The sequence below is a fragment of the Pteronotus mesoamericanus genome, unplaced genomic scaffold, assembly GCF_021234165.1.
Source record: "Pteronotus mesoamericanus isolate MK-2021 breed Mesoamerican mustached bat unplaced genomic scaffold, CSHL_Meso_final scaffold_533, whole genome shotgun sequence".
NCBI classification, from domain to species: domain Eukaryota; kingdom Metazoa; phylum Chordata; class Mammalia; order Chiroptera; family Mormoopidae; genus Pteronotus; species Pteronotus mesoamericanus.
The window spans coordinates 5,564,261-5,576,342 of record NW_026555320.1 but is presented as its reverse complement, the minus strand read 5'-3'; the positions used below and the strand labels follow the sequence as shown (position 1 = coordinate 5,576,342).

Genomic DNA, 12,082 nt, shown 5'->3' with positions numbered 1-12,082 from the left:
AGAAGGATTTCACGTTTGCCCTATAGGAATCGATTGCTAGGCATGAGAGTAAAACGGCGTTCTGCCGTCGAGGACGGGGGCTCCTGCGGTTCTCACGTGTAAGGGCGCTGGGGGGGGTTTTCAGAGATGTTATTCAATCACATGCTCTTAGTTTACCCGGACCTCATTACCTTTTAAAACATGAATACTTGGTAGGTGGTTGGGGGGATATTTCAGAATTTTCTTCAGGAGGTTAGAGACGAAGTTTTGTGTAAAACAGTTTTTCTTTAAAATAAAATATTTTTTCTTGACCGCTCCCCTCCTAGTGGGACCTTCGCACTTTCCACCTTTTACACACAGTTCCTGCTCTGGATCAGTGCCGTGTGGTGTTCAACCACACGGGGACGGTGATGTATGGAGGTGATCAGCTCTTACTATCGATACTCTTTCTTCTTTCTCGCCCCCTCCCCCCTTTAGTTGGGTACTTCCTTTTTGGAAAGTGCTCACAAATGTGAATTGGAAAGCATTTGAAAGTTGTAGCATAAAAGATAAAACAATATACAAATGATAACAAAAAAGATGAAATAATATTGATTTAGGGTAAAAGACCACTTTGAAGATCTTGTATAGGAAGAAATATCATACAGTATTTTCCCTTGTGTATCATGAACTTTAAGAAAAATTTCAAACTTTTGTTGTCTTGTGATGTTGTGAGTCTTCACTCTGTTAACACTTTGTTGGGAGCTAGATGAGGAGTTGAGGGTGTTGTTTGCTAAATCAGTGGGGATATGCTAGGAGGACACTTGGGAAGAGCGGATGTTCTGATCCAATAGTATTTCACTCTCCTACCCCTTTCCTCCCTTTCCCCCCAACTAGCTATGTTGCAGGCAGATGATGAAGATGACTTAATGGAAGAGAGGATGAAAAGCCCTTTTGGATCATCCTTCCGAACATTTAATGCAACTGACTACAAACCTATAGGTAAGGGTGAAGGGGCAGACCTTGATCATTCTATTATATTTTGGTGTTTCTTATTTAAGATCCTCTCTTTTCTAAGAGAACTGTACTTTTTCATTGAAAAGCAGAAGAGTTATGGAAATATTTATGAACAATCAACTTGAATTCTTTTAGAGAAGCTGATTTTAAGGTTGCAGCAGTAGTCCAGTCTCGAGTTTTGTTGCTTTCTGTTTTCCAGCCACCATCGATGTGAAACGGAACATCTTTGACCTGTGCACAGACACCAAAGACTGCTACCTTGCTGTCATTGAGGTAAAGGGAGCCAGTAGAGCCCTGCTATTCCATTGTGGTGTTTAGGCTCACATTACGACAGGCATTTTGCTTGATGTAAGATGTGTCACACAGTTCATGCATTTCTGATGGTAGATTATTGATAACCTCATTTGATGGAGTTTGGGGGATATACAGTATAAGGGAAATAATAAGAAAATGCCAATATAAAACAGTGTGGAGAATCTTGTCTCCTGTTATCCCGGACTAACCTCTTTTAATTTTATTTCTTTATTATTGTTCTTAATTCTCACCCAAGGGTATGTTTATTGATTTTATAGAGAGAGGAAGGGGGAGAGAGAGAGAGGGAAAGAGAAACGTTGATAGCTTTGACCAGTTGAGGCTCTGCTGGTTGGGCATTATCCCGCAAACCAAAAGGTTGCCTGTTCGATTCCCAGTCAGGGCACACACCTAGGTTGTGGGTTCAGTCCCTAGTTGGGGCACATAAAAGAGACAAGGGATTGATGTTTTTCTCCCTCTCTTTCTTCCTCCTTTCCCCCACCTCTAAAAATAAACAAAATTTTCACTAAAAAAAAAAAAAAAAAGAGAGAAACATTGATATGAGAGAGAAACATCGATTGGTTGCCTCCTGTATGCACCCCAACCTGGGATTGAAGCAGCAACGTAGGTATGTGTACTGACCAGGGATTGAACCCCAAACCTCTTGGTGTACGGGATGACGCTCCAGCCAACTGAGCCACCTGGCCAGGACAGGCGATGCTTTTTTTTAGAGGTGTCTAGATCTCTCTCCAGAGCAAGACAGGTTTGTTCCAAGGATAGCGGTCCCTCTTATGCCTATGTTTCTCACTGGCCAAGCCTTCTCATCCTGCTTTTCTTTCCTTCTGTGTCCTACGTATAACATTTTCAGAGTCAGTTGAAGGATTTGGAATAATTGGAAGCTTTGGTAGCCACAGGGTCAGGGTGCGTGGGGACCAGTCAGAGCCGAGGTACGGATGGGGTGGGCCTGCCGCAGACTGATGGCTCCTTGTGGACGGGGCGTTCTCTTTCAGAACCAGAGCAGCATTGACGCTCTCAACATGGACACCGTGTGCAGGCTGTACGAAGTGGGCCGGCAGCGCCTGGCAGAAGACGAGGATGAAGAGGAAGACCAGGTCAGTGGTCTTCGAGGTTTCTTTCTGCTGAACAATTTTATAGAGACCACGCTTGCCGTCTTTTTGCCACAGGGGCTATTAAAGAACAGCCTTTGCTGCCTGCTGGCATAGCCTGAAGGCCATCACGTGCCCTTGATCACTGGAACCCAGGAGAAAATAGGTTTTGTTATTACGAAACTTTAACCAGTGCCTGATGGTCCTGTGAGCTCCACTGGAAATGAATTTGTGGGCTAGCAGCCTCTGACTTTGTTTAGAGGGCTCTTCGCACTCCCCTTGGGCCAGTGCCCTGCCGACTGCAGGGTGAGTAGCTGCTGTACCCCCAGTGTCAGTTCCGGGCTGGGGAGGCACCGCCGAGGTCAGAGGGATGGCCTAGCCTTTATGAAGCCCTGGTTTGCGTTTTCTCACTCGTATGGTGTGGTCTGTTTTCTGAGTAATAGAATAGTGCTTATAGATAAAGAGAAGATTGTGATCCTTTTGAGGAAGTAAACATTTATGAAATGTGAGTCAGTAGTTGCATGTCCCACAGAGTATTAGCTTTTCCTTTTCACGGGGGATTTTAATTTAGGCCCCCCATGATATAATTAATAAATAAAAAATTTTATTTATTTTTAGAGAGGAAGGGAGGGAGAAAGAGAGGGAGAGAAACATCAGTGCGTGGTTGCCCCTTGTGCGCTCCCCACCAGGGACCTGGCCTGCAACACAGGCCTGTGCCCTTGATTGGAAATCGAACTGGTGACCCTTCGGTTTGTAGGCTGGCGCTCAATGTGCTGAGCTGCACCAGCCAGGTCTCGTTTAGGTCATATTATGCTAGGTGATCACCTGTGTGGTGTGTCAGGACCAGAAGAATTTTGGTAGATTTTTCCTGTTTTCTGGGCTCATAACCATATCTTTTTTCTAAGCTTACACTCTCCAGGCCAAATTCTTTTTGTCTCATCTGACAAATATTTATATCTGAGAACTATTTATTGCTGGGTGAGTAATACAAAGTTGAAAATGAATGACTGGGTTTTACTTCGTTGTTGCACATACTGAAGCAGGTAAATGTCGTCTTTTCCAGAGCATGGGTTCATTTTCTCGTGGTTCTTCCTTCCACCATGGCATTGCCCAGTGTTGGTGCTGTCTCCTCTTCAAGGGCACAGAGGCGCTCTGGGCAGGGAGAGGGGCGGCCTCTCCTGGGTCGGCCCTGCCCTCCCACTTGCCCCGCCCTCCCCTCCTCTTTGGTAAATATCGGTCACTGGTTAGGGCTAGTGGAGCTTTCTGTTAGTGTCCTTCCCAAATAGCTGGTACTTAGTTAAGATTTAATAGTGTCCTTCCCAAATAGCTGGTACTTGGTTAAGATTTAAAAGAATTTTTTAAATGCAGCAATTTTTGAAAATTGTAATTTTACAGGTATTTTTTGGGTGAAGTCTAATGCTATGGTTGATGACCCATGTTTTTCTCTGACAGGCATTAGTACTGACTAAAGAAGGGTGTTGATTTTGCCCCCTTGAGATTTAGGTGTGTGCACCCCTGTTGGGCTTCATGGGTCACGAACCTCGAGCTTGCCCTCTAGTCGTCGAGTGCTCGTCCACCTGTGGTTGTACAGCTAACACAGAGCGGCCCCCAGCAGCTCCGTGGGCACTTTCTTGATCTCTGCTGTTTCTTGTGGAATGTGCCGACTGGCTGAATATGCATTTTATTAGAGCTTAGAAATAATTCACAGCCCCCAGAAATGGGAGCCTGAGCAGAGTGAGGAGAGGAGAGTCTCCTGTGTATTTGGGGATCCGAGCCACTGCAGGCTCAGAGCAGAGCCTTCTTCGGGGTTTGCTTCCGGACCCAGAGGTGCCACGCTTCCTCTTCTTCCCAGAGGGGCTTCCTCTGGGGAGGCCCTTCTAGGGGAGGGCATTTCCTAGGTCTGTCTTCCCTCCCCCCTCACACACAGATGGATATAGTCATCATTCTTGTTGGGTACCATGGAAATACTATTTTATGAAGCATTTTATGGAAAATGACATCCTCAGTACAATAATCTTTGCTTTTTCTTGAATGGACTTTATTTTATAGAGCATTATAGAGCGGTTTTAGGTCCACTGCAACATCAAGCAAAGGCACAGAGATTTCCCATGCACCCATTACATCCTGTCCCCATGTGTGTAGCCTCCCCATCAGCAAGATCCCACACCAGCGCGATACATGTCATAATCGATGAACCAGTCTTGATGCATCATTATCAGCCAGAATTCATAGTGGACATCCGGGCACTCTCTCGGTGTTGTACATTCGGAGGTTTGGACAAGCGCACACTGGCATGGGTCCGCCATAGTAGCATCACGCCGCTTCTTTTCACTGCCTTCAGACCCGTCTGTGTGGCACACGTTCGCCCCTCCCTTCTCACAGACCCTGACGACCAGTGATCTTTTTACTGTTTCTGCAGTTTTGCCTTTTCCCTTTTGATATTTTCCAAATATCATCTATTTGGAATTTTACAGTATGTCGCCTTTTTAGATTGGCTTCTTTCATTTATTACTCTGTATTTATGTTTGTTCCATGTCTCTTCATGACTTGATAGTTCATTTCATTTTAGTGCTGAATAATATTCCATTGTCTGGATGAACCACAGTTTGTTTATCCTTTCACCTACTGAAGAGCATCTTAATTATAGCTGACATACAGTATTATATTAGTTTCAGGTGTACAGCATAGTAATTCAACGTTTATATGCCTTACCAAGCGGTCACCATAAGTCTCAGAGTCATCTGTCACTATACATATTATAATATCGACTTTATTCCCTATGCTGTGCATTATATCTCATGACTTATTTTATAACTAGAAATTGGTATTTCTTAATCCCTTTCCCTTCTTCTGCCCATCATTCCACCCTCTTCCCCTCTGGCAGCCACCAGTTCTCTGTATCTGTGAGTTTGTTTCTGTTTTGGTTTTTAGATTTTATATGTACGTGAAATCATGATATTAGTCTCTCTTTGTCCAGCTTATTTCACTTAACATAATGCTCTGTAGGTCCATCTGTGTTGTTGCATGGCAAGATTTCATTCTTTTTTATGGTTGAATAATACTTCATTTTATACCTGCACCACATCTCCTTTATCCATTCCTTGAGAGGCATACATTCAGGTTGTTTCCGTATCTTGGCTATTATAAATAACGCTGCAGTGAACGTGGGGGTGCAGGCATCTTTTTGAATCGGTGGTTTTGTTTTCTTTAGATAAGTACCCGGAAGTGGTATTGCTCAGTCGTATGGCAGCTCTGTCTTTAATTTTTGAGAAATTTCCATCCTGTTTTTCATAGTGACTGCATCAATTTACACTCCCATCAACAGTGTATGAGGGTTTCCTTTTCTGTACATCCTTGACAGCACTTGCTATCTGTTCTCTCTTTGAAAAGACCCATTCTGACAGGTATGAGGTAGTACCTCATTGTGGTTTTGATTTGCGTTTCCCTTATTAGTGATGTGGAGTATCTTTTAATGTCTCTTGGCTGCCTATATGTGTTAATTGGCAAAATGTCTATTCAGGCCCTCTTCCTGTTTTTTAATGGGGTTATTTTTTGATGTTGAGTTGTATGAGTTCTTTGTATATTTTAGATATTAAAATACATCATTTGCTGCAAATACCTTCTTCAATTCAAAAGGTTGCCTTTGTGTCTTGTTGAAGGTTTCTTCACTGTGCAAAAGCTTTAAAGTTTGATGTCCCATTTGTTTGTTTTTGCTTTTGTGACCTTTGCCTGAGAAAACATATCCAAAAAACCTTGCCACGACCAGTGTTATAAAGTCTACTGAATATATTTTCTTCTAGGAATTCAGTGGTTTCAGGCCTTACATTTAGGGTTTTAATCCATTTTGTATTTATTTTTGTATATGCTATAAAAAAGTGGTCCAGTGTCATGCTTTGGCATGTGTCTGTTCAGTTTTCCCAGTATCACTTGTTAAGGAGACTGTCCTGTCCTCATTGTGTGTTCTTACCTCCTTTGTTGTAGATTAATTGACCATATGAATGTGGGTATATTTCTGGACTCTATAGTTTGTTCCATTGATCTGTGTGTTTCTTCTGTGCCAATGCCACACTTCTTTCATTCCTGTCACTTCTTAGTAGAGTTTCACATCAGGAAGCATGACGTTTCCAGCTTTGTTCTGTTTGCTTTGGCTATCAGAGTCTTTTGGGTTTTCATGTAAATTTTGGGATTATTTGTTCTGTGAAAAATGCCATTGATGAAACTGGTGAAAGGTTTGTTTAGATGAAAAAAAACTTCTTAGTTTCATTGATCTTTATTTTTATTTTTTAGTTTCTATTTCTTTTATTTCTGCTCTGATCTTTATTATTTCCTTCCTCTACTCACTTTGGGCTTCGTTTGTTCTTCTTTTCCTAGTTCCTTCAGGTATAAGGTTAGATTGCTTTCTTGTTTCTTGAGGTAGGCCTCTAGCTCTTGTTATAGATAGTCTTTGTTTGTTTTGTCTCAGATCGCTACCCCACCTGTCTTTTTGGTACCATTTGCACGAAATATCTTTTTTCATCTCCTTGCTTTCAGATGGTGTCTCTTTGGGTCTGAAGTGAGTACCTTGTAGGCAGCACTTGCGTGGGCCTTGTTTTTACCCATTTGGCCACCCTATGTCTGTGATCGATTGATTGTTCAGTACATTTATATTTAAAGTAATTGAGGATAGGTATGTAATTATTGCCATTTTATTAACTGTTCTGTGGGTGTTTTTGTAGTCCTTTCTGTTCCTTTTTTCTCTTGCTCTCCTTTCTTGTACATTTGATGCCTTTCTTAGTGATTTGTTTTTAAACATTTTGTGTCTCTGTTGCAGGTCTTTGGTTTGTTGTTACCATGAGATTCGTATATAACAAGCTCTGCTTATAGCAGTCTGTGTTGGGTTTTGCTTCAGTTAGAACATATTCTGAAAGCACACTAGGTTTTAGTCACTCCTTCCACGTTTACGTTTTTGACATATTTTATATCTGTGTGTGTGTGTCCCTTAATTTATTACTGTAGTTACACACGCTCTGGCTACATTTGTCTTTTAACCTTTATACTGGCTTTATAATTGGTTGATCCATATTTACTGTATGTGTGCCTTTATCAGTGAGATCTCCTCTTTCATATATATATGCAGAGCTATTTATTTATTTATTTATTTCAGTTTGGGCCTTTTCTGCATAAAGCAGTCCCTTGAACATTTCTGGTAGTGCAGGTTCAGTGGTGACAAGCCCCTTTGATGGCTGAGTCAGAGCAGAGTATTCTCGGTTGCGGGTTTTCTCCACTTCCTCACTTCTGGCGTGCACAGTGTTTGCTGAGAGAAATCATCTGACAGCCTAATGTGGGATCCTTGTATGTGATTAGCTGCTTTATTTCTTACTGCTTTTAGGATTCTGTCTTTAACTTTTGGCATATTAATTATGGTGGGACTCTCTGGGTTCATCTTTTTTGGGACTGTCTTTGCTTCCTCAGGTTAGGGAAGTGTTCAGCCATTGTGTCTTTTAATAGGTTTCCGTTCCTTTCTCTTCTCCTTCAGGGACCCCTGTGGTTTGGATGTTGGCACGTTGGATATTATCCCAGAGGTCCCTTAAACTGTCCTCATTTCTAAAATTTCTTTTTGCTCTGTTCCAGTTGGGTGATTTCCACTACTTTGTCTTCCTGCTTGCTGACTTGCTCTTCTGCATCATCCAATATGTTATTCTCTCTAGTGTATTTTTCATTTCAGTGATTGTAATCTGAAGTTCCGATTTTTAAAAAACGTTTTCTGTCTCTTTATTGAAGTTCCTTTATTCTCCCAAGTCCATTGAGCATTTTTATAACCAATATTTTGAACTTTTTATCTGGAAAATGGCTTGTTTCCATTTCATTTAGTTCTTTTTTCTGGAGATTTTTGCTTGAGACATAGTTCTCTCTCTTCTCATTTTGGTTGTCTCTGCACATTTCTATGAATTAGGTGGAACAGCAGCCTCTCTTGGTCTTGAAGGAGTGGCCTTCGATAGGAGGTTCCTTTTTGTAGACTGCATGTGCGGGGTGTCTTTGGCAGGCCAGCTGGAGCCGGAGTGGGTGTGGACCACGGGGAGGCCTGGGGGAAGATGCACAGAGGCTGCTTTGGCGGGCCATTAGGAGCCCGAGTGAGTCTGGCTGTAGGGAGTCCCCAGGGGCACGCCTCAGCGAGACCCCTTGGCAGGCCTGCTGGTGCACGCTGCAGTTGGCTGCATGGGGCCCAGGGCACACCGGGGTGCCAGCTGGCTAGAATGCCTGTGTCACGCTTCTGGCCATGTGATGAAGGGGTAGGGGGAACAGAACACACGGTGCGCTCGGGTGCCTGCAACATTGGAGATAGTTCCCGCCATTCCTGTCCTGTGTGGCACGTGCTCTAGGATAAGTTGATCTCCTTGCGCCGTAGCCTAGGTGTGCCCGGGCCCCCCCGTGAGCCTCCGGACTGTGGGCCTGTGCGCTGGAGGCGCAGCTCCCACTGAGCCACGCCTCTGTCTCTCTTGCCCACTTCTGTGTGGTCTCTGTCTTGTCTTTAATTTTCAGGTAGAACAAATGCATACGTTAACATACAGAACGTGCAGTGTAGGCAGGCAATGTTGGCATGAGAACCTTAAGTGAATGCATTTCCTGGCTCTGGGATCTTATTTTTACTTTTCAATCTGTAAGCTCAACTCTGTAATAAGAATTTTATTTGTATTTTAAGTTCCCACTAACCAAATGACAAAAATAGAACCTACATTTAGAGCTAGGACCTGCTGTCAATACCAATATGGTTTTATTGGAATATGGAATGTAAACATGCTTTCAAATAAACAACCTAACCTTATAAAAATGTATGGCATTATTAAATAGTTAATAAAGAAAGCCTAAGTGTGATGTGGCTGCAGACACCCCTAGGCCTGGCCTAGGTGTGGAAGCTCCCACAGCTGTGGCGTGGCTCTGCCGCTGGGGTGACGGCACTGCTTGCAAACCATGCTGGTGGCAAGTCCCCCAGATGATATCATCCCTATTTTTTACTCTTTATTTTAAATCAGTTTTTAAAAAAATATTTTATTTATTTATTTTTAGACAAGGGAGGGGAAGGAGAAAGGGGGAGAGAAACATCAGTGTGTGGTTGCCTCTCACGTGCCCCCTACTGGGACCTGGCCCACAACCCAGGCCTGTGCCCTGACTGGGAATCGAACTGGTGACCCTTTGGTTCACAGGCCAGAGCTCAGGCCACTGAGCCACACCAGTGCTATTTCTTACTCTTTAAAACAAAGTCTAGCTTCTGTTGCTACCGTGAAGACTAGCACAATGGACCTCACACTTTGACCCTTGCTCAGTAGCTGTTAAGTCAGCCCTTGGCTTTTCAGGGGAAATTGCGCTGTCCATAGGTGCGGATTCCATGTGTTGCGGGAGTAGGTGAGTTCAGGGATTTCCTGCCCTATTGTCTTGGACAAGAGTTCTGCATGTCACCCTTGCTCAGGGGTCACGTTAATCTTCTCTGTATCATTCCAATTTTAGTACTGTATTTTGCTGTGTATAATGCGCTCCTGTGTATAATGTGCACCTATGTTTTTGGCCCAAGTATTCAGGAAAAAAATCTTTTGTTTTAATTTAATTCAAGTTTTTATTTATATTTATAAACGAAACAGATTGTCGTATTCCAGGGTATTTTTTTGCATATGGATATTGCTTTCTAGACTTAAACTTTTAACGTGTAATAAGCATAAATAAAAGAATTAAAAACATTTATATAGATACAGAATTTGTACTACCCATGTATAATGCTCATCCTTATTTTTCTCTCAAAACTTTGGGCAGAAAAGTGCGCACTATACACGGCAAAATATGGGTATGTGCTGCCTCAGCAGGTACTGTTTTGGCTTAATTAAAGTTTTTGCAGTTGTGACTAAAGCTCCTATAAACATTTTGTGTAGGTTTCTGTGTGGACATGTTTTTGACTCCTTTGAGTGAATACCGGGGAGCACTGGGGCTGGATTGGGCGGTGAGAGGCGCTTAGTTTTGTGAAGACCGCCGGGCAGCCTGGGTGGGCGACACTGCGCCGTGTTGCACTCCCACCGCCGACGGAGGGCGCTTTCTGTTGCTCCACATCCTCACGGGCAGTTGACGTCAGCGTTTCGGAGTTTGATCATTTTGATATGTGTGTAGTGGTAGTTGTTATTTATTTAACTAAGAAATTAAAGCGCTTATTCCTTTAGCTGTGCACTTCTGAACATAATGAAAATGCGTGGTTTAAGATTTTATTAGAAAGGAATTTCGGTGTTGATTTTTATCAGCCTACTGCTGATAAAAGTGCCTTCTGAAAATCGCTTTAACTGAGACCCTCCTGGTGGCTGCTGCCAGGCTAACAGAAAGGGGCCTCTCTCACAGTCCCTCTTGGGCTCCTCCCCCGCTTCAGGGAGCTGCTTTTAAGTGAAAGGCTCTCTCATTTTTGTTTTAATTTGCATTTCCCTGATGACATATGATATGTTTATTTCCATCTGTATGTCTTGGATGAGGTGTCTGTCAAAGCTATTGCCCCTTTTTAAATTGAGTTACTTATGCTTTTATTAGGTTTTAAAGAGTTCTTTGAATATTTTTGCTTACAGTTCTTTATCTGATATATCATTTGCAAATATTTTTCCTAGTCTGTGGCTTGTTTTCTTATTCTCTTCACAATGTCTTTTGCAGAGCAAATTTTTATTTCAAGGAAGCCCAGCTTATCAAATTTTTTTTTAATGGCTCGTTCTTTGAGGTTGCATCTAAAAAGTAATTGTCAGACCCAAGATCATCTCCTTAGGTTTTCTCCTATGTTATTTTCTAGGAGTTCTATAATTTTGCATTTTACATATATGTGTGTGATCCATTTTGAGTTGATTTTCGTGAAGAGTGTGACGTCTGTGTCTAGGTTCATTTTTTTTGCCTGTAGAGGGCCATTTCTTACAGCGCTGTTTAATGGAAAGACTTTTTCCATTGTCTTGCCTGTGCTCCTTTGTCAAAGATCAGTTGACTATTCATGTGGGTCTTTTCTGGGCTCTGTCCCATTGATCTACTTGTCCTCCTCCAGTACTTCGCTGACTTGATCGCTGTTTCACCAACTCTGTCCTTCTCTTTCAATGTTGTGTTGGCTATTCTGTTTTTTGCCTCCCCATAAAAAAACTTTGTAATCAGTTTGTTGATGTCCACAAAATAACTTACTCAGATTTTTATTGGGATTGCATTAATCTATAGATCGAGTTCAGCAGATCTGACGTCTTGGCTTACTGAGTTCTCCTGTCCACAGACATGGAGCATGTATCCGTATTTCCTTGGTTCTTTGATTTTTTTCATCAGAGTTTTATAGTTTTTCTCACGTAGATCTTGTACATACTCTGTTAGATTTATACCCAAGTATTTCTTTTTTATGTGTGCTAATATGAATGATACTGTTTTTAATTTTTCCACTTGTTTGTTGCTGGTATGTATGAAAGATTGTGAATTAACATAGTATCCTGCAACCCTGTTATAATTGCTTGATAGTTTCAGGAGGTGTTTTTTTAAAAAATTTTTTTCCTTTTGGATTTTGTTCAATCATGTCACCTTCCAAAACGTCAGTTTTCTTTCTTTCTTCCCAATCTGTATACTTTCCATTTCCCTTTCCTGTCTCCCTTAGTTACTCAGGCTCCCAGTAGGAGGTGGGGCAGCAGTGACCTTGACTGTGACCTTAGCAGGAGAGGTCAGGGTCATGAACCAGAAATCTGAAGCGGAAA

General features: G+C 42.3%; 1 protein-coding gene and 1 non-coding gene across 3 annotated transcripts in view; one reads left to right on the top strand and one right to left on the bottom strand.

Moving 5' to 3' along the window:
- The window catches only part of DCAF1 (DDB1 and CUL4 associated factor 1), a 59,620-nt gene that overhangs the window by 39,882 nt on the left and 7,656 nt on the right, over positions 1-12,082 (top strand). For both annotated transcript variants that reach the window (XM_054594683.1, XM_054594684.1), the window contains exons 19-22: positions 306-399; positions 856-960; positions 1,175-1,248; positions 2,277-2,378. In XM_054594683.1, the coding sequence (XP_054450658.1) occupies positions 306-399; positions 856-960; positions 1,175-1,248; positions 2,277-2,378 (375 nt within the window). The remainder of the gene's footprint in view (positions 1-305; positions 400-855; positions 961-1,174; positions 1,249-2,276; positions 2,379-12,082) is intronic.
- LOC129087816 (U6 spliceosomal RNA) lies at positions 9,776-9,877 on the bottom strand. Its single transcript, XR_008530939.1, has one exon. It is a non-coding gene; the product is annotated as a U6 spliceosomal RNA (small nuclear RNA).